At 55.5% G+C, this 20795-nt stretch overlaps 1 protein-coding gene across 1 annotated transcript; it reads left to right on the forward strand.

Moving 5' to 3' along the window:
• The first annotated feature begins 1208 nt into the window (after window positions 1-1208).
• On the forward strand, window positions 1209-20326 carry EFNA1 (ephrin A1). Its single transcript, XM_089667435.1, has 5 exons — window positions 1209-1214; window positions 12818-13160; window positions 14923-14988; window positions 16950-17000; window positions 18703-20326. Exons 1-5 carry the CDS (start codon window positions 1209-1211, stop codon window positions 18822-18824), a joined length of 588 nt encoding a protein of 195 aa, XP_089523561.1. The 3' UTR covers window positions 18825-20326.
• The last annotated feature ends 469 nt before the right edge of the window (window positions 20327-20795 follow it).

A 20795-nucleotide genomic window follows, 5' to 3' on the forward strand; every position in this document is an offset into this window, starting at 1 on the left:
ACGCGGTGTAGTATGGGGGCACTCCGGCTGTACGCGGTGTAATAAGGAGGCACTCGTGCTGTACGCGGTGTAGTATGGGGGCACTCGGGCTGTACGCGGTGTAGTATGGGGGCACTCCGGCTGTACGCGGTGTAGTATGGGGGCACTCGGGCTGTACGCGGTGTAGTATGGGGGCACTCGGGCTGTACGCGGTGTAGTATGGGGGCACTCCGGCTGTACGCGGTGTAGTATGGGGGCACTCGGGCTGTACGCGGTGTAGTATGGGGGCACTCCGGCTGTACGCGGTGTAATAAGGAGGCACTCGGGCTGTACGCGGTGTAATAAGGAGGCACTCGGGCTGTACGCGGTGTAGTATGGGGGCACTCCGGCTGTACGCGGTGTAATAAGGAGGCACTCGGGCTGTACGCGGTGTAGTATGGGGGCACTCGGGCTGTACGCGGTGTAGTATGGGGGCACTCGGGCTGTACGCGGTGTAGTATGGGGGCACTCCGGCTGTACGCGGTGTAGTATGGGGGCACTCCGGCTGTACGCGGTGTAATAAGGAGGCACTCCGGCTGTACGCGGCACAGTATGGGGGCACTCCGGCTGTACGCAGTGTAATAAGGAGGCACTCGGGCTGTACGCAGTGTAATAAGGAGGCACTCCGGCTGTACGCGGTGTAGTATGGGGGCACTCCGGCTGTACGCGGTGTAGTATGGGGGCACTCCGGCTGTACGCGGTGTAGTATGGGGGCACTCCGGCTGTACGCGGTGTAATAAGGAGGCACTCCGGCTGTACGAGGTGTAATAAGGAGGCACTCCGGCTGTACGCGGTGTAATAAGGAGGCACTCCGGCTGTACGCGGTGTAATAAGGAGGCACTCCGGCTGTACGCGGTGTAATAAGGAGGCACTCCGGCTGTACGTGGTGTAGTATGGGGGCACTCCGGCAGTACGCGGCGTAGTACAGAGGCACCCCATAGCGGTTGATGTTGGTAAACATCAGGAAGGTACAGTGCGGAGTAGATTGGGGTGGTAAGCGCGTCCTGTTTTTTTCCTGCAGGAAATCTGCTCAGGAAACCTCCCGGCTCCTCTTTCCTTTCTCAGGCTGGAGTAGACCTCCCCCCCCCCCCCCCACCCCGGGCACCGTGCCAGGCTGTGTGTACAGAGCCGCAGTCATAGTAACCCTGGATGGACGGTGGATGGGGGGGGGGCACTGTACTGACGGATGGATGGCGGTAATAAGCAGGTAGAAGGATGCAGTCAGGTGACGGGTTTATCTGCACCCCTCGCAGCCAAAACAACAGGCAGGCCTGCCAGGACAATCCCTGCCACTCCCCTGCTGCAGCTCACGCCAGGTTCCCAGCGCTGCACAGAAACCGAGAGATCACAATACATTCCCAGATCCCAGGTCACCCTCTTCCCTGCTCTGCTCCTGCATGAGCTGCCCCTGCCTCTGTCCTCCCTGCATGATCTGCCCCTGCCTCTGTCCTCCCTGCATGATCTGCCCCCTTCCTCTGTCCTCCCTGCATGATCTGCCCCTGCCCCTGTCCTCCCTGCATGATCTGCCCCCTGCCTCTGTCCTCCCTGCATGATCTGCCCCCTGCCTCTGTCCTCCCTGCATGATCTGCCCCCTTCCTCTGTCCTCCCTGCATGATCTGCCCCCTGCCTCTGTCCTCCCTGCATGATCTGCCCCCTGCCTCTGTCCTCCCTGCATGATCTGCCCCCTGCCTCTGTCCTCCCTGCATGATCTGCCCCCTGCCTCTGTCCTCCCTGCATGATCTGCCCCCTGCCCCTGTCCTCCCTGCATGATCTGCCCCCTGCCCCTGTCCTCCCCGCTCCGCTCCGGCATGAGCTGCATCCTCCAATCAGTGTCACTGCACCTAGTCTGTGAGGGTGTCAGATGAAGCCCAAAGCATCCAATCAGAGCTTGCTATTTATCACTTAATCTCAGGAGAATGAAAGCTGCCTGCTGATTGGTTGCCCCGGGTTCTGCACACAAACATGCAGCTGGCAGAGGGAAGGCGTCCCGGTGAGGGTTCTCTGCGGATCAGGTGGTGGGGGAGGTCAGGTTACTGTGCGGAGTCACTGGGTGAGAAGTGGAAGGACCAGTTCATAAGAATACAGAGAGCTGAGCAGACCTGTCTGTGTACAGAGGGTGATACGGGGCGAGGGCGAGATATACGGGGCAAGAGGGGGGGGATAATCAGGGTGAGACATGTGGGGGGAAATGGGATGAGGGGTGCAGGTATAGGGGGTGAGGGGTGCAGGTATAGGGGATGAGGGGTGCAGGTATAGGGGGTGAGGGGTGCAGGTATAGGGGGTGAGGGGTGCAGGTATAGGAGGTGAGGGGTGCAGGTATAGGAGGTGAGGGGTGCAGGTATAGGGGGTGAGGGGTGCAGGTATAGGGGGTGAGGGGTGCAGGTATAGGGGGTGAGGGGTGCAGGTATAGGGGGTGAGGGGTGCAGGTATAGGAGGTGAGGGGTGCAGGTATAGGAGGTGAGGGGTGCAGGTATAGGGGGTGAGGGGTGCAGGTATAGGGGGTGAGGGGTGCACAGAGATGCAGGGTGAGGAGAGGGCACCAGAGGATGAATTCTGGGTGAAGGGAGCAGAATGACAATAGGGCCCCATTCACACCTGAGCGTTGGTAGGGCCCCATTGACACCTGAGCGTTGGTAGGGCCCCATTCACACCTGGGCGTTGGTAGGGCCCCATTGACACCTGAGCGTTGGTAGGGCCCCATTGACACCTGAGCGTTGGTAGGGCCCCATTCACACCTGGGCGCTGGTAGGGCCCCATTCACACCTGGGCGCTGGTAGGGCCCCATTCACACCTGGGCGCTGGTAGGGCCCCATTCACACCGTTGGGGTAAGGCGCGTATTTCAGGCGACAGCACAGGGCCGCCCCCTCACTTGCAGGTTCCGACACGCGACAAACACACCAAAAGCAGCTCCTGGACCGGTTCTGATGGCGAGCTTTGTGCATTTTTTTTGCGGCTCATTTTTCGGGTGACGTAACGCGCGTTTCTCAGCCATGTTCCGGTTTCATTACCAATTGCCGGCACCACAAGCGCGACGCACCAGATGTGAACGGAGGCCCCTTATAGAATGGCGGGAGATCACAAGACTGCGGCAGGCGCTGCCACGGCACACAGGAAGGGAGCGGAGATGGTGGGAAGTGTGGGAAAGTGTGTGGATGTCGGGAATCGGAGGTGGGGGGGGGGGGTGTTTATTTGCGCGGTGCCAACGTCTATACCACACAAGTGAAATGTGGGCGCTGGCGGTGTGCGCACGGATTGGGAAAGACTTTTCCCGGCCACAATATGGCTCCCGGACCGTCAGATGTCACGCCAATGATAACAGAGGAGAAGAGTCTTCCACGCTATGGAGTGCCACTTGTGCTTTTTAATGGGCCTTCATTAGGGTGACACGAACGGGGAGAACAAAAGGGCGCTGTTCGTGGCGTCCCCTCCCCGCGTCTGGAGACAATACGCTGGGCTGTACACGGGGAGCCTCCGGCACAATGCGGGTCTCACTAATACAAAAAAAAAGAAAGCAAACAAGAGATTTGGGGCCTGGCCGGGAGCGGAGCCTAAACTCACACGTCGCCTTCGAGGCCGTCCCGCTATCGGGGCCAGTAAATGATTAACGCCGGATTACGTGCTCCTACCCTGCGCTCCCCTCTCCTCGCGTGGCAGCGCTCCAAACACACTCTGCCAAAACAACAAGGGCTCGGCCTCCACCCCCAGCAACAACTTCTCCAGAACTTCCCTGGTCAGAAGAGTTGTCACTGGAGCTGAGGGGTCAATCCGGCACAAACGGAGAACTGCTCATGGTGGTGGAGGGAAGTCCTTGGAGAGAGAACAAGCTGAGTGGGGGGGGGGGGATAATTTCCCAGAATCCACCCAAAACACACACACTATAGACTCCACACAGACTACCAAAACCAGACCACAAGGACTTGGCCTCCACCCCGAGCAAAAACGTCTCCTGAACTTTCCTGGTCAGAAGAGTTGTCACTGGAGCTGAGGTGACAATCTGCCACAATGGAGAACCACTGATGGTGGTGGAGGGAAGTCCCTGGAGAGACAATAAGTGGGGTGGGGGGGATCATTTCCCAGAAGCCACCCAAAACACAAACACTATAGTCTCCACATCAACTACCAAAACTAGACCACAAGGGCTCGACTTCCACCACAGCAACAACTTCTCCTGAACTTCCCTGGCCAGAAGAGTTGAGCTGAGGGGTCATTCCGGCACAAATGGAGAACTGCTCATGGTGGTGGAGGGAAGTCCCTGGAGAGAGAATAAGTGGGGTGGGGTGGGGGGGATCATTTCCCAGAAGCCACCCAAAACACAAACACTATAGTCTCCACATCAACTACCAAAACTAGACCACAAGGGCTCGACTTCCACCACAGCAACAACTTCTCCTGAACTTCCCTGGTCAGAAGAGTTGTCACTGGAGCTGAGGGGTCAATCCGGCACAAACGGAGAACTACTGATGGTGGTGGAGAGAAGTCCCTGGAGAGAGAATAAGTGGGGTGGGAGGATCATTTCCCAGAAGCCACCCAAAACACAAACACTATAGACTCCACACAGACTACCAAAACTAGACCACAAGGGCTCGGCCTCCACCCCGAGCAGAAACTTCTCCTGAACCTTCCTGGTCAGAAGAGTTGTCACTGGAGCTGAGGGGTCAATCCGGCACAAACGGAGAACCACTGATGGTGGTGGAGGGAAGTCCCTGGAGAGAGAATAAGTGGGGTGGGGGGGATTATTTTCCAGAATCCACCCAAAACACAAACACTACCAAAACTAGACCAACAGGACTTGGCCTCCACCCTGAGCAGAAACTTCTCCTGAACTTTCCTGGTCAGAGAAGTCACTGGAGCTGAGGGGTCAATTTGGCACAATAGAGAACCACCAACTGAGATGGAGGAATGTTCCTGGAGAGAGAATAAATGGGGGGGGGGGTTTATTTCCCAGAAGCCACCCAAAACACAATGACTACAGACTCCACACAGACCACCAAAACTAGAGCAAACTTCATCCAAAGGTGACGTCAGGTTTTGGTAACGTGACCCCTGCCACCATCCATCCTGATTCCAGGTTGGGTGGAGTAACCGTTCACAATGGTACCATTTGGTGGATGAATTGTGGTTGTAGAATAAATGGAATCATCTGAATGTTGTGTTTGTTGGCCCTCCGCCCTGAGCGCCCCCCTTCCCCCGTCTTGGACAGACGCAGGTGTCCGTTTCGTGTCCAGAGATGACAGCAGAGACATAATGATGGCAGTCCAGGTGCTCTGTGCGTGCCGCGGCTGCATTCCAGCTGGGATAACCTGCATAGCCCCCCTCCCCCAACCACCACAACAGGGACATCCAGGCAGGGAGCGGCCTCTCGGCAAAGGTGGCTGTGCCAGTTCCTGGGGGGTCCATGGTGGACACATGCAGGGCATTGCAGGAAAAGAAGTCCCTGCTCACCCCGCCATGAATGGTGCAGCCGGGTGGGGGGGGGGGGGGGGTTGGTGTTTGTTGGACCAGCGGCTCCTCAATTAGAGGGAATTAACATTTAAACACGGCCTGCATGAATGGCCGCGCTCATCGCCATCTTCTTTCAGCCTCCTTAATGATGTGACTTCTATTCTGTATGTTCTATGGGGCAGAGAGAGGGAGAGGCATGAGCACCCAAATACTGAGGGCCCCGGGGGAGGGGGTGAAGGGCCCGGAGAGAGAAGAGGAAGGAGGATTAGAGTATAGAAGGAAAAGTTAGAGGAGAGAAGTAGGGGGGGGGGGAGGGAAGAAAAGAGACAGAGGAGAAGGGAGAGAGAGGAGAAACTGGGGAATAAGAATCAATGTAAGGAAGAAAAAGTTACAGGAGAGAGAACAAAAGAAGAGAGAGAGAAGAGGAGAGGAGGAGAGGGAAGGAGGGAGAGGAGAAGAGAGGAGAGGAGAGAAGGAGGGAGAGGAGAAGAGAGGAGAGAAGGAGGGAGAGGAGGAGAGGGAAGGAGGGAGAGGAGAAGAGAGGAGAGAAGGAGGGAGAGGAGGAGAGGGAAGGAGGGAGAGGAGAAGAGAGGAGAGAAGAGGAGAGAAGGAGGGAGAGGAGGAGAGGGAAGGAGGGAGGAGAGAAGAGGAGAGAAGGAGAGGGAAGGAGAGAGGAGAGGAGAGAAGGAGGGAGAGGAGAGAAGAGGAGAGGAGGAGAGAGAAGGAGGAAGAGGAGAGCAGGAGGGAGAGGAGAGGAGGGAGAGGAGAGGAGGGGGAGAAGAGGAGGGAAAGGAGAGAGGAGGAGGCAAGAGGAGAAGGAGGGAGAGATGAGACAGAGGAAGGAGAGAGAGAAGGCAGAGAGGAGAAAATAGAAGTGGTGGAGGAAGAAGAGAGAGAAGAGAACAGAGGATGGACAGGAGGGAGAAGAGAGTAGAGAGGGGGGAAGAAGTAAAAGAAGAGACAGAGAAGAGAGAAGAGGGAGAGAAGACAGAGGAGGGGAGAGGAGACAGAGGTGAGAGAACAGAAAAGAGAAGATACAGAGGAGAGAAAAGAAAGTGTTGGGGGGAGAAGAGAAGTGGGGGGTTCATGTGGCAGAGGGGCAGAGGACGGGGTTCATGTGGCAGAGGGGCAGAGGACGGGGTTCATGTGGCAGACAGAGGGGCAGAGGACGGGGTTCATGTGGCAGACGGAGGGGCAGAGGATGGGGTTCATGTGACAGACAGAGGGGCAGAGGATGGGGTTCATGTGACAGACAGAGGGGCAGAGGACGGGGTTCATGTGGCAGAGGACGGGGTTCATGCGACAGACGGAGGGGCAGAGGACGGGGTTCATGTGGCAGACGGAGGGGCAGAGGACGGGGTTCATGTGACAGAGGGGCAGAGGACGGGGTTCATGTGGCAGACAGAGGGGCAGAGGACGGGGTTCATGTGGCAGACAGAGGGGCAGAGGACGGGGTTCATGTGGCAGAGGACGGGGTTCATGCGACAGACAGAGGGGCAGAGGACGGGGTTCATGTGGCAGACGGAGGGGCAGAGGACGGGGTTCATGTGGCAGACGGAGGGGCAGAGGACGGGGTTCATGTGGCAGAGGACGGGGTTCATGCGACAGACGGAGGGGCAGAGGACGGGGTTCATGTGGCAGACGGAGGGGCAGAGGACGGGGTTCATGTGGCAGAGGACGGGGTTCATGCGACAGACGGAGGGGCAGAGGACGGGGTTCATGTGGCAGACGGAGGGGCAGAGGACGGGGTTCATGTGACAGAGGGGCAGAGGACGGGGTTCATGTGGCAGACAGAGGGGCAGAGGACGGGGTTCATGTGACAGAGGGGCAGAGGACGGGGTTCATGTGGCAGACAGAGGGGCAGAGGACGGGGTTCATGTGGCAGACGGAGGGGCAGAGGACGGGGTTCATGTGACAGACAGAGGAGCAGAGGACGGGGTTCATGTGACAGACAGAGGAGCAGAGGACGGGGTTCATGTGACAGAGGGGCAGAGGACGGGGTTCATGTGACAGAGGGGCAGAGGACGGGGTTCATGTGACAGAGGGGCAGAGGACGGGGTTCATGTGGCAGACAGAGGGGCAGAGGATGGGGTTCATGTGACAGAGGAGCAGAGGACGGGGTTCATGTGGCAGACAGAGGGGCAGAGGATGGGGTTCATGTGACAGAGGGGCAGAGGACGGGGTTCATGTGACAGACAGAGGAGCAGAGGACGGGGTTCATGTGACAGACAGAGGGGCAGAGGACGGGGTTCATGTGACAGACAGAGGGGCAGAGGACGGGGTTCATGTGACAGAGGAGCAGAGGACGGGGTTCATGTGGCAGACAGAAGGGCAGAGGATGGGGTTCATGTGACAGAGGGGCAGAGGACGGGGTTCATGTGGCAGACAGAAGGGCAGAGGATGGGGTTCATGTGACAGAGGGGCAGAGGACGGGGTTCATGTGGCAGACAGAAGGGCAGAGGATGGGGTTCATGTGACAGAGGAGCAGAGGACGGGGTTCATGTGGCAGACAGAAGGGCAGAGGATGGGGTTCATGTGACAGAGGGGCAGAGGACGGGGTTCATGTGGCAGACAGAGGGGCAGAGGACGGGGTTCATGTGGCAGACAGAGGAGCAGAGGACGGGGTTCATGTGGAAGAGGAGTGGGGGACGGAGATGACACCGAAGGCTTTTCAGAAGATGCTGATAGAGGAAAAGGAAAGGGGGGCTCTCGGCGTCTCCCATTTCACTGCAGTGTCTAGGCAAGATTTCCAGGTGTCAGAGGCGTTGTGGCCCCCAGGTCCCCTGGGCCCCGGCCCCTTTCATGGTCTGACCTTGTGACAGGATCAGTGTGGAGTGGAGCCAGTCTGTCTGCTGGGGGGATTGGGGTTAATGAGGATGTGTGACACCCTGGGGCTGACAGGAACCAACTGCTTAGATTGACACCAGGCTCACCGGGGCCAAGACGCCGGGTCTACGGCGGGGAGCAGCGGGTGGAAGAGGACCCGTCCTACATACTAGGGGCTGATATTTTGTCACCAGACCTCCGGTAGTATGACTGTTGAAGCGCCGGATGGCCATAATGCCTGGCGAGCCTTGGGTGGAATTTTCTGGCTCCCAATGACAGGTCCTCTTGATCTGTGCTCAGTGTAGGAGTAGAAATTCTCCAAATCCTCCAGACTTGAGTGTGAGCTGAACATTGCGCAAGTGTCAGGGCGAGGCGGCTATTCCCACCTGACACTGCGTACAGCGATTAACTCTGCCAGCGCCTTCCTCCTGACTGACTCACCCCCACGTAGGACTTTCAATGCCCCGGGGTCACGGCTGGTGGCCCCAAGCTATGAGATTGCGCAGGAACATCCTGACTTGCCAAAACACAAAAATTCCACATAGTTCCCGGAACAAAACATACGTGTGCTCCTCGCAAAACATACGTGTGCTCCTCGCAAAACATACGTGTGCTCCTCGCAAAACATACGTGTGCTCCTCATAAAACATACGTGTGCTCCTCACAAAACATACGTCTGATGGATCACGGAGCCCCTGGGGTCCCTGAATGGTGAACCCCATCAGTAAAGGGGGTGTCAGGAGAACAATGAACCCCATCAGTAAGGGGGTGTCAGTAGGACAGTGAACCCCATCAGTAGGGGGTGTCTGTAGGACAGTGAACCCCATCAGTAAGGGGGTGTCAGGAGAACAATGAACCCCATCAGTAGGGGGTGTCTGTAGGACAGTGAACCTCATCAGTAGGGGGTGTCTGTAGGACAGTGAACCCCATCAGTAGGGGGGTGTCAGTAGGACAGTGAACCTCATCAGTAGGGGGTGTCTGTAGGACAGTGAACCCCATTAGTAGGGGGGTGTCAGTACAACAGTGAACCCCATCAGTAAGGGGGTGTCAGTAGGACAGTGAATTCCATCAGTAGGGGGGTGTCAGTAGGACAGTGAATTCCATCAGTAGGGGGGTGTCAGTAGAACAATGAACCCCATCAGTAGAGGGATGACTGTACAACAGTAAATCCTATCAGTAGAGGGGTGTCAGTAGAACTTTGAACCCCATCAGTAAGGGGGTGTCAGTAGGACAGTGAATTCCATCAGTAGGGGGGTGTCAGTAGAATGGTGACCCCATCAGTAGGGGGATGTCAGTAGAATGGTGACCCCATCAGTAGGGGGATGTCAGTAGAATGGTGACCCCATCAGTAGTGGGGGGTCAGTAGAACGATAACCCATCAGTAGTGGGGTGTCAGAATGGTGAACCCCATCAGTAGTGGGGTGTCAGAATGTTGAACCCCATCAGTAGTGTCGGTAAAATGTCAAACCCCATCAGTAGTGGGGGGTCAGTATAACGATGAACCCCATCAGTAGTGGGGTGTCAGTAGAATGGTGAAGCCCATCAGTAGTGGGGTGTCAGAATGTTGAAGCCCATCAGTAGTGGGGTGTCAGAATGTTGAACCCCATCAGTAGTTGGGGTGTCAGTAGAATGATGAACCCCATCAGTAGAGGAGTGTCGGTAAAATGTCGAACCCCATCAGTAGTGGGGTGTCAGTAGAATGATGAACCCCTTCAGTAGTGGGGTGTCAGTAGAATGATGAACCCCTTCAGTAGTGGGGTGTCAGTAGAATGAACCCCATCAGTAGTTGGGGTGTCAGTAGAATGATGAACCCCTTCAGTAGTGGGGTGTCAGTAGAATGATGAACCCCTTCAGTAGTGGGGTGCCAGTAGAATGAACCCCATCAGTAGTGGGGTGTCAGTAGAATGGTGAACCCCTTCAGTAGTGGGGTGCCAGTAGAATGAACCCCATCAGTAGTTGGGGTGTCAGTAGAATGATGAACCCCTTCAGTAGTGGGGTGTCAGTAGAATGGTGAACCCCATCAGTAGTGGGCTGTCAGTAGAATGATGAACCCCTTCAGTAGTGGGGTGCCAGTAGAATGAACCCCATCAGTAGTGGGGTGTCAGTAGAATGGTGAACCCCTTCAGTAGTGGGGTGCCAGTAGAATGAACCCCATCAGTAGTTGGGGTGTCAGTAGAATGATGAACCCCTTCAGTAGTGGGGTGTCAGTAGAATGACGAACCCCATCAGTAGTTGGGGTGTCAGTAGAATGATGAACCCCTTCAGTAGTGGGGTGTCAGTAGAATGATGAACCCCTTCAGTAGTGGGGTGTCAGTAGAATGATGAACCCCTTCAGTAGTGGGGTGCCAGTAGAATGAACCCCATCAGTAGTTGGGGTGTCAGTAGAATGATGAACCCCTTCAGTAGTGGGGTGTCAGTAGAATGACGAACCCCATCAGTAGTTGGGGTGTCAGTAGAATGATGAACCCCTTCAGTAGTGGGGTGTCAGTAGAATGAACCCCATCAGTAGTTGGGTAGAATGATGAACCCCATCAGTAGTTGGGTAGAATGATGAACCCCATCAGTAGTTGGGGTGTCAGTAGAATGATGAACCCCTTCAGTAGTGGGGTGTCAGTAGAATGACGAACCCCATCAGTAGTTGGGGTGTCAGTAGAATGATGAACCCCTTCAGTAGTGGGGTGTCAGTAGAATGAACCCCATCAGTAGTTGGGTAGAATGATGAACCCCTTCAGTAGTGGGGTGTCAGTAGAATGACGAACCCCATCAGTAGTTGGGGTGTCAGTAGAATGATGAACCCCTTCAGTAGTGGGGTGTCAGTAGAATGAACCCCATCAGTAGTTGGGTAGAATGATGAACCCCAGCAGTAGTGCCAAAACCAAAGTCCCGTCCACATTGATGTGACAGAAGCCGTACCGCTGACTCTTCCACCAACAAGGATCCCCTCTGTGGCCCCCGAGAGCCCCTCGCTGTCCCGCCACATTTTTATCATTTTACGATGTTCTATGTTTATACCGAGTGGTAATCGGGTACAAGGCGCCATTGTGCATGACATGGCAGGAAACCCTTCTGGAATGACGGGCGCTTTGTGCTCCGTGCTCCGGGAAGGGCCACAAATATCCCGATTACAGGAACAGTGCGCGCTTTTCATAATTCACATACCTCACAATCTGCGTGTTGAGTTGCTGGAATATTTCGGGGCCCATAAACTTCTACTAAAATTGTTACAAAATATCTCATTTAGAAAGACGAACCGCAAAGTATCGCTAGGGGGCCACGGCCTTGGGTCAACCATACTGTCCATGTGGACTTCACCTTAGAGAAGCCTTTCTCAACCACTTCTCTCCAGGAGAACCAATGAAATCATTTTGCTATGTCAGGGGACCCTTGCTAACACCAGTCCATTGGGGATCATTGGGAAACATGCCCCCCCATCCAGACAACTATACAGAACACTGGTATCACGCATTTGACCCGGCAAGTGGTCTTGCCCACCGAATTATGTAGGCACCTTTAGATGGGAGGTCACTCAGCCACAGATGAAGGAACTCTAGAAACCTCTGAAGGAACCCTGGCTGAGAATGGCTGGTCATAGGAACCAAGCAAAAGCGAACCATAAGGGGGGCAGATAAAGAGGTGGCATGGCCTCTCCTAAGGTCCAGTTTGGAATAGGTTCTCCTCATGAAGGGTCCAGTTTGGAATAGGTTCTCCTCATGAAGGGTCCAGTTTGGAATAGGTTCTCCTCATGAAGGGTCCAGTTTGGAATAGGTTCTCCTCATGATGGTTCTAGTTGGGGATAGGCTCTCCTCTTGATGGTTCTAGTTTAGGATAGGCTCTCCTCTTGATGGTTCTAGTTTGGGATAGGCTCTCCTCTTGATGGTTCTAGTTTAGGACAGGGTCTCCTCTTGATGGTTCTAGTTTAGGACAGGGTCTCCTCTTGATGGTTCTAGTTTGGGATATGCTCTCCTCTTGATGGTTCTAGTTTAGGACAGGGTCTCCTCTTGATGGTTCTAGTTTGGGATATACTCTCCTCTTGATGGTTCTAGTTTGGGATATGCTCTCCTCTTGATGGTTCTAGTTTAGGACAGGGTCTCCTCTTGATGGTTCTAGTTTGGGATATGCTCTCCTCTTGATGGTTCTAGTTTAGGACAGGGTCTCCTCTTGATGGTTCTAGTTTAGGACAGGGTCTCCTCTTGATGGTTCTAGTTTGGGATATGCTCTCCTCTTGATGGTTCTAGTTTAGGACAGGGTCTCCTCTTGATGGTTCTAGTTTAGGACAGACTCTCCTCTTGAATGGTCCAGTTTGGAATAGGTTCTCCTCATGAAGGGGCCAGTTTGGAATAGGTTCTCCTCTTGATGGTTCTAGTTTGGGACAGACTTTCCTCTTGATGGTTCTAGTTGGGGATAGGCTCTCCTCTTGATGGTTCTAGTTGGGGATAGGCTCTCTTCTTGATGGTTCTAGTTGGGGATAGGCTCTGCTCTTGATGGGCCCAGTTTGGAATTCTCTTCCTGAAGGGGTCCAATCTGGTATAGGTTCTGTCTCCTTCCACTGACCAATCACGTCTCTCCTCTCTCCGCAGCTTCCTGTGGGACGATTATTCGGTAGAAGTCAGACTCAACGACTACCTGGACATCGTGTGCCCCCACTACGAGGAAGAGAACGTCCCGGGGAGAACAGTGGAACGCTACACCCTATTCCTGGTGGATTATGAGGAGTACACAACCTGCAAACCGCTTTCCAAGAACCAGGTCCGCTGGGAGTGCATCAAGCCCTTCGCCCCGCATGGGCCTGAGAAGTTCCGTGAAAAGTTCCAGAAGTTTACCGCCTTTAGCCTTGGGAAAGAGTTCAAGGAGGGAAACAGCTACTATTATATATGTAAGTGGCGCCAAGATAAGGAGGTCGGGGTTCAATGCACATTAAATGGGGGATTCCCACCATCCCTGTGCTCATTATGAGAGATTCCCACCATCCCTGTGCTGAGTTCCTGGGTCTGTACACCAGCTGTGCCCATTATGAGGGGTTCCCACCATCCCTGTGCTCATTATGAAGGGTTCCCATCATCCCTGTGCTGAGTTCCCGGGTCTGTATGCCTGCTGTGCCCATTATGAGGGGTTCCCACCATCCCTGTGCTGAGTTGCCGGGTCTGTATGCCTACTGTGCCCATTATGAGGGGTTCCCACCATCCCTGTGCTGAGTTCCCAGCTCCATTGAGAACTATGTGGACATCTCAGGACTGGAGACCCTATGAGACAGAGTCCACCATGGGGTGACGGGGGTTCAGGAAGATAAATGATTGGTGACACTTGCAGTGGGGTGGGTGTCAATGCCCTCATTTCATTCTGTGAAGGAGGAAAAAAACCTGATTTTCTCTTATCTGATTGGACTTTGAGAAGCGATCGATAAGATTCCAGGTGAAGGGCGAGCAGTGAGCACAACAAGCGCCTCCTGTGATCCGCACACAAGTCTATGGGGTGGATTGTCGCTCGGTGGAAGTTCTGGGGGGGTTGTCTCTCCCTCACATATGGGGGGGTTGTCTCTCCCTCACATATGGGGGGGTTCTCACATATGGGGGGTTGTCTCTCCCTCTATAAGGGCGGTTGTCTCTCCCTCTATAAGGGGGGGTTGTCTCTCTATATGGGGGGTTGTCTCTCCCTCTATAAGGGGGGGTTGTCTCTCCCTCACATATGGGGGGTTGTCTCTCCCTCTATAAGGGGGGGTTGTCTTTCCCTCACATATGGGGGGTTGTCTCTCTATATGGGGGGTTGTCTCTCCCTCTATAAGGGGGGGTTGTCTCTCCCTCACATATGGGGGGTTGTCTCTCCCTCTATAAGGGGGGGTTGTCTTTCCCTCACATATGGGGGGTTGTCTCTCTATATGGGGGGTTGTCTCTCCCTCTATAAGGGGGGGTTGTCTCTCCCTCACATATGGGGGGTTGTCTCTCTATATGGGGGGTTGTCTCTCCCTCACATATGGGGGGTTGTCTCTCTATATGGGGGGTTGTCTCTCCCTCACATATGGGGGGGTTGTTTCTCACATATGGGGGGGTTGTCTCTCCCTCACATATGGGGTGGTTGTTTCTCACATATGGGGGGTTGTTTCTCACATATGGGGGGTTGTCTCTCCCTCACATATGGGGGGTTCTCACATATGGGGGGTTGTCTCTCCCTCTATAAGGGGGGGTTGTCTCTCCCTCACATATGGGGGGTTGTCTCTCTATATGGGGGGTTGTCTCTCCCTCTATAAGGGGGGGTTGTCTCTCCCTCACATATGGGGGGGTTGTTTCTCCCTCACACAGTGGATTTGTGGGCGTACACCCAGCTGTGTTTTGGGGGATCGGTGGAGTAATCCCCGTCCTTTGTTCCAGAGGCGGCTCTCCTGGGAACGAGTCTGAGCTGGCACGGCAAGGCTCATCCCAGCGCAAGCACGGACAGGACGCCGCCGCTGTCTGGTTGGGCGTGTCAGGATAGTACAGACAGGTCCTCTTCGCAGGAATCAGCACAACAAGTTCGGGAAGGCGGGTGAAAGGGGGGGGGTTCCTGCTGGGAGATTGTCCATTGTGTGTGGGGCGGAGGAGGGGTGGGGGTCATCCTCCAGCTGCTGACTTCTATCTCACCGTGAAATTCTCTTCTCTTTGTAGCCAAACCCTTCCACCATCACGGAGAGTCCTGCCTCAAGCTGAAGGTCCACGTGGCCGGCAAAGCCAGTAAGTACCCAGACTTCTGTCCACAATGGGGGGGGGGGGGGGACTAAACAGTAAGTGACCAGACTTCTGTCCACAATGGGGGGGGGGGGGGGGACTAAACAGTAAGTGACCAGACTTCTGTCCACAATGGGGGGGGGGGGGGGGGACTAAACAGTAAGTGACCAGACTTCTGTCCACAATGGGGGGGGGGGGGGGGACTAAACAGTAAGTGACCAGACTTCTGTCCATAATGGGGGGGGGGGGGGGACTAAACAGTAAGTGACCAGACTTCTGTCCATAATGGGGGGGGGGGGGGGGGGAGACTATACAGTAAGTACCCAGACTTCTGTCCACAACAGGGAGGGGGGGGGGGGGAGAAGACTACACAGTAAGTACCCAGACTTCTGTCCACAATGGGGGGGGGGGGGAGAAGACTACACGCGGTCTGGAGAGATCTGCGAGTCGGAGCACCAAAACACCTAAAAAATGACCAACATCTGAGCTTTCTCCATGACATCAGACTGACTGGCTCCTGAACTCTGTAAGCTCCTGTCTGGAACTGTTGTACCGACGCATTCTAAGTGTCCAATCTGTTCCACCAACCCATCCTTCCCATCCCGAGCCGGGACACCAACCGTCCCATCCCGAGCCAGGCCACCAACCGAGGCAGGCCACCAACCTTCCCATTCCAATCCAGGCCCCCAACCTTCCCATTCCAATCCAGGCTACCAACCTTCCCATCCTGAGCAGGGACACCAACCGTCCCATCCCGAGCTGGGCCACCAACCGTGCCATGCCAAGCCACCAACCTCCCCATCCTCAGCCAGGCCACCAACCGTGCCATCCCGAGCCAGGCCGCCAACCTCCCCATCCCCAGCCAGGCCGCCAACCTCCCCATCCCCAGCCAGGCCGCCAACCTTCCCATTTCCAGCCAGGCCACCAACCGAGGCAGGCCGCTAACCTTCCCATCCCAATCCAGGCCGCTAACCTTCCCATCTCGAGCCAGGCCACCAACCTTCCCATTCCAATCCAGGCCACCAACCTTCCCATTCCAATCCAGGCCACCAACCTTCCCATTCCAATCCAGGCCACCAACCTTCCCATTCCAATCCAGGCCACCAACCTTCCCATTCCAATCCAGGCCACCAACCTTCCCATCCCGAGTCAAGCCGCCAACCTTCCCATTCCAATCCAGGCCACCAACCTTCCCATCCCAAGTCAGGCTGCCAACCTTCCCATTCCAATCCAGGCCACCAACCATACCCATCCCAAGTCAAGCCGCCAACCTTCCCATTCCAATCCAGGCCGCCAACCTTCCCATTCCAATCCAGGCTACCAACCTCCCCATCCCGAGCAGGGACACCAACCATACCCATCCCAAGCCAGGCCGCCAATCTCCCGAACCCCAGCCGTGCCGCCCAACCTTCTCATCCCCAGCCAGGGCACCAAAGTGCCTAAAGGGGAGTGCATCCCTAAATGACCAATCTCTGCCCCCGATCCATCCTCCCCTCCCCCAGACATTGTTCTGGCTCCAGACGTGGTGGTTGTTTCCTGCCAGCTCCAATACCGTTTACTCATGTGATTTCCCAGACGGAGCTCCTGCAGAAGACGATTTTTCTATCATTCAGCCTGACAATAGTTCGGTGACTCAGCCGAGGTCAGGTTGTTCCAGGCAGACGTGATAAGAATGGGAAAATATTCCCATAGAACCTCCTGTTGTGAAGCCCATTGGGCCAAACGCTCAAGGGGTGGAGTCACATGTCCGTCTGACCTTCTCTGCTATCAATAAAGCTTGCTGCGGTTCAGCTGAGTTTTTGTATCCTATAGGGGGAATGTGGGGGTGAAAAAGCGGAGATTTTCCAGCATGCAGGCAAATACCTGGCCCCTCCCCCTTTGTTAACCCCTACGTGTCCTGACATGTTGTAATTACACAGATTAATGTAGGAGAGCCGATATGAAAACTTCTCTCTTTGTCTCCGCAGCTCAAGAGCCGCTCACCAACGTCCACACCCCGCGATCCGGAGTCCTCTCGGGTAAGTTCCCATCATGCTTTGCTGTTTGCTGTAATCAGAGCAGGGTAGGAGTGTGGGCCCCGGGGGAACCCCTCAATGTCAGCCGCCCTATCCCGCCCCAATCCCAGCAATGAGATCCAGATGCTGAGCTGTTCACTCCCCGGCCTTCTGCCGAGCCTCAGCCTTCGTGTTACTGGCCCGGCCCTGCAAGTTAAAGGGACACTCCGCACAGAACTGAAATCTCACGGTTTGGTAGATGCTGGAACCACCTGAGGGTTTCCTACACCCTACAGGGTGGTGGGATCTCTGTGGGCTTGTGATGAGCCAGCCCCTCCATCTGATCACATGTCCTCCTACCTGACCCCTGGCCTTCTGGCTGGTCATACGTCCTTCTACTTGACCCCTGGCCCCTCTGGCTGGTCATACGTTCTCGTACCTGACCCCTGGCCTCTCTGACTGGTCAAATGTCCTCTTACTTGACCCCCGCCACCCCTAGCTGGTCATCCTACCTGTCTTCCTACCTGACCCCTGGCTCATTTGTCCTCCAACATGACCCATGGCTCTTCATCTGATCACATGTCCTCTTACCTGACCCCCGCCCCTCTGGCTGGTCATAAGATCTCCTACCTGACCCCCGACCCCCTAGTTAGTCATACATCCTCCTGCCTGGCCCCGGCCCCCCTGGCTGATCATATGTCCTCCAACCTGATCCCTGGCCCTTCATCTGGTCACATGTCCTCCTACCTGGCTCTCTGGCTGGTCACATGTCCTCCTACCTGACCCCCGCCCCTCTGGCTGGTCATAAGACCCCCTAGTTAGTCATACATCCTACCTGACCCCCTAGTTAGTCATACATCCTCCTGCCTGGCCTTGGCCCCCCTGGCTGATCATATGTCCTCCTACCTGACCCCCGGCCCCTCTGGCTGGTCATACATCCTGTTACCTGACCCCTGGCCCCCCTGGCTGGTCATAGGTCTACCTACCTGACCCCTGGCCCCTCTGGCTGGTCATACGTCCTCCTTCCTGACCCATGGTTGGTCATAGGTCCTTCTACCTGACCCCTCTGGCTGGTCATACGTCCTCCTACCTGACCCCCGGCCCCTTTGGCTGGTCATACATCCTGTTACCTGACCCCTGGCTGGTCATAGGTCCACCTACCTGACCCCCGGCCCCTCTGGCTGGTCATATGTCCTCCTTCCTGACCCATTGTTGGTCATAGGTCCTTCTACCTGACCCCTCTGGCTGGTCATACGTCCTCCTACCTGACCCCCGGCCCCTCTGGCTGGTCATACGTCCTCCTTCCTGACCCATGGTTGGTCATAGGTCCTTCTACCTGACCTCTGGCCCCTCTGGCTGGTCATACATCCGCCTTCCTGACCCATGGTTGGTCATTGGTCCTTCTACCTGACCCCTGGCCCCTCTGGCTGGTCATACGTCCTCCTACCTGACCCTTGGTTGGGCATAAGTCCTTCTACCTGACCCCTCTGGTTGGTCATATCTTCTCTTACCTGACCCCCAACCCCTCTGGCTGGTCATACGTCCTCCTACCTGACCCCTGGTTGGTCATAGGTCCTTCTACCTTCTACCTGACCCCTGGTTGGTCATAGGTCCTTCTACCTGACCCCTGGCCCCTCTGGTTGGTCATATCTTCTCTTACCTGACCCCCCAGCCCTCCACCAGCTGACAAAGTCTCAGACCTTTTTGCCTCCTCTTCTCTCTACAGATGGGCCAGCAGACGACCCTCCCGGAGTCATGAAGAGCGTCGCTCAGAATTCGACCAGCAGACCCGCCTCGCTCCTCATCTTTGGACTCCTCCTCCCCTTAGTCCTGGTGCTTGGACTGTGATGAAACATTCCGGACTGTATACAGCTGGACAGGACTGGACCAGTGCCAAACGTCAGAGCCTAGACACGAGTCATGTGACCAAAGAGAAGCAACGTCTCCATGACACTCATAGCGCTTGTATGTAGCCAAAGAACCGTGACCACGGTGCACTTTCCGAGCAGCTGCGCCCATGTGCAGGCACAAGACTGACCGCCATGGTGGGGGGGTCAATATCTCAGAGTCTCGCGGGCAGAGATCTCCACCCCGACCCCCCCCCCCAACCTTCCTCCCTAATCTCTATGAGATGAAAGCAATAAGTGCGCAGCTGAAACAATGACAGTATTGTGGTGCCGGGCCGGCACGAAGGACGCATGGCCACATGTACACATGTAAATACGAAGGACGCATGGCCACATGTACACATGTAAATACGAAGGACGCATGGCCACATGTACACATGTAAATACGCAGATTTTATAGAGAATATTTATAGAGGACTTTAGTATTCACTGTATAAACCACTAACTGCCAACCCCCGAGTGGGCGGAGCTGGACAAGCCCCAAACCCCGCCCCTCGCGCTCTTCCCAGCCTGAGTGATCAAAACTCCACCCCCTGCGCTCTTCCTGGCCTGAGTGATCAACTGACCCCCAAACCCCGACCCTCGCTCTCTTCCCAGCCTGAGTGATCAAATGACCCTCAAACCCCGCCCCTTGCTCTTCCCAGCCTAAGTGATCAAAACTCCACCCCCTGCGCTCTTCCTGGCCTGAGTGATCAACTGACCCTCAAACCCCGCCCCCTGCGCTCTTCCTGGCCTAAAGGATCAACTGACCCCCAGTGCTCTTCCTGGTCTGAGCGATCAACTGACCCCCAAACCCCGCCCCCTGGGCTCTTCCTGGCCTAAAGGATCAACTGACCCCCAGTGCTCTTCCTGGTTTGAGAGATCAACTGACCCCCAAACCCCAGCCCCTGCACTCTTCCTGGCCTGAGTGATCAACTGACCCCCAAACCCCACCCCCTGCACTCTTCCTGGCCTGAGTGATCAACTGACCCCCAAACCCCACCCCCTGCACTCTTCCTGGCCTGAGTGATCAACTGACCCCCAAACCCCGCCCCCTGCGCTCTTCCTGGCCTGAGTGATCAACTGACCCCCAAACCCCGCCCCCTGCGCTCTTCCTGGCCTAAAGGATCAACTGACCCCCAGTGCTCTTCCTGGTCTGAGCGATCAACTGACCCCCAAACCCCGCCCCCTGGGCTCTTCCTGGCCTAAAGGATCAACTGACCCCCTGCACTCTTCCTGGCATGAGCGATTAAATGACCCCAAAACGCCGCCTCCTTTTTGGTCTGCATGATCAACTGACCCCCAAACTCCGCCCCCTGTGCCCCTCCTGAGCGATAAGCTGACCCCCAAGCCCCGCCCCCTGCGCTGTTCCCGGCCGGATGTGAAGTTGTATAGTTGTACAGAAGAGATCTATGCTTTTATAGGACTTTGTTTTCTATCTTATGTAATAAAAAGTAACATTCACCCTCCGTGTCTTTTCTTGGCGGGGTGGTTATGGGTGGAGCAGAGACGGCGTGGAGCCGATTGGGGGGTTATTGGGGACACGCCCCCCCCCCCCAAGCCGGACTGTATGACGGATTGGGGGGATCCCCACACAAAGGGGAGGGAAGGTTACTGAACACATTTAAAAGGGATCCGGACATTCTTTTAGTTTTGGGTGGAGTTGGAGAGGGTTACCCGGTGTCACATTCCTGTGTCCTGTTGGGGAGATTTCCCTTCACTTCCTGTTCCAGAGACACGACAGGAAGTGAGAGGAAATCTGTACAGGATAAGGGAGATTCCCTTTTATACAGATGTCACCATTAGATGATTTTTCATCACTTCCTGTCTCGGTGACACCAATAGAGGGTGACTCTCCCCAGGGGGACACGGGGGGTTCTATCCCATCCACACTCCAAATCTAAAATCGTGGGGGGGGGGTTTATATGGAGGT

The sequence above is a fragment of the Staurois parvus genome, unplaced genomic scaffold (genome assembly GCF_062004578.1).
Source record: "Staurois parvus isolate SC_StPar_1 unplaced genomic scaffold, SC_StPar_1.0 ptg003251l, whole genome shotgun sequence".
Lineage (NCBI taxonomy): Eukaryota > Metazoa > Chordata > Amphibia > Anura > Ranidae > Staurois > Staurois parvus.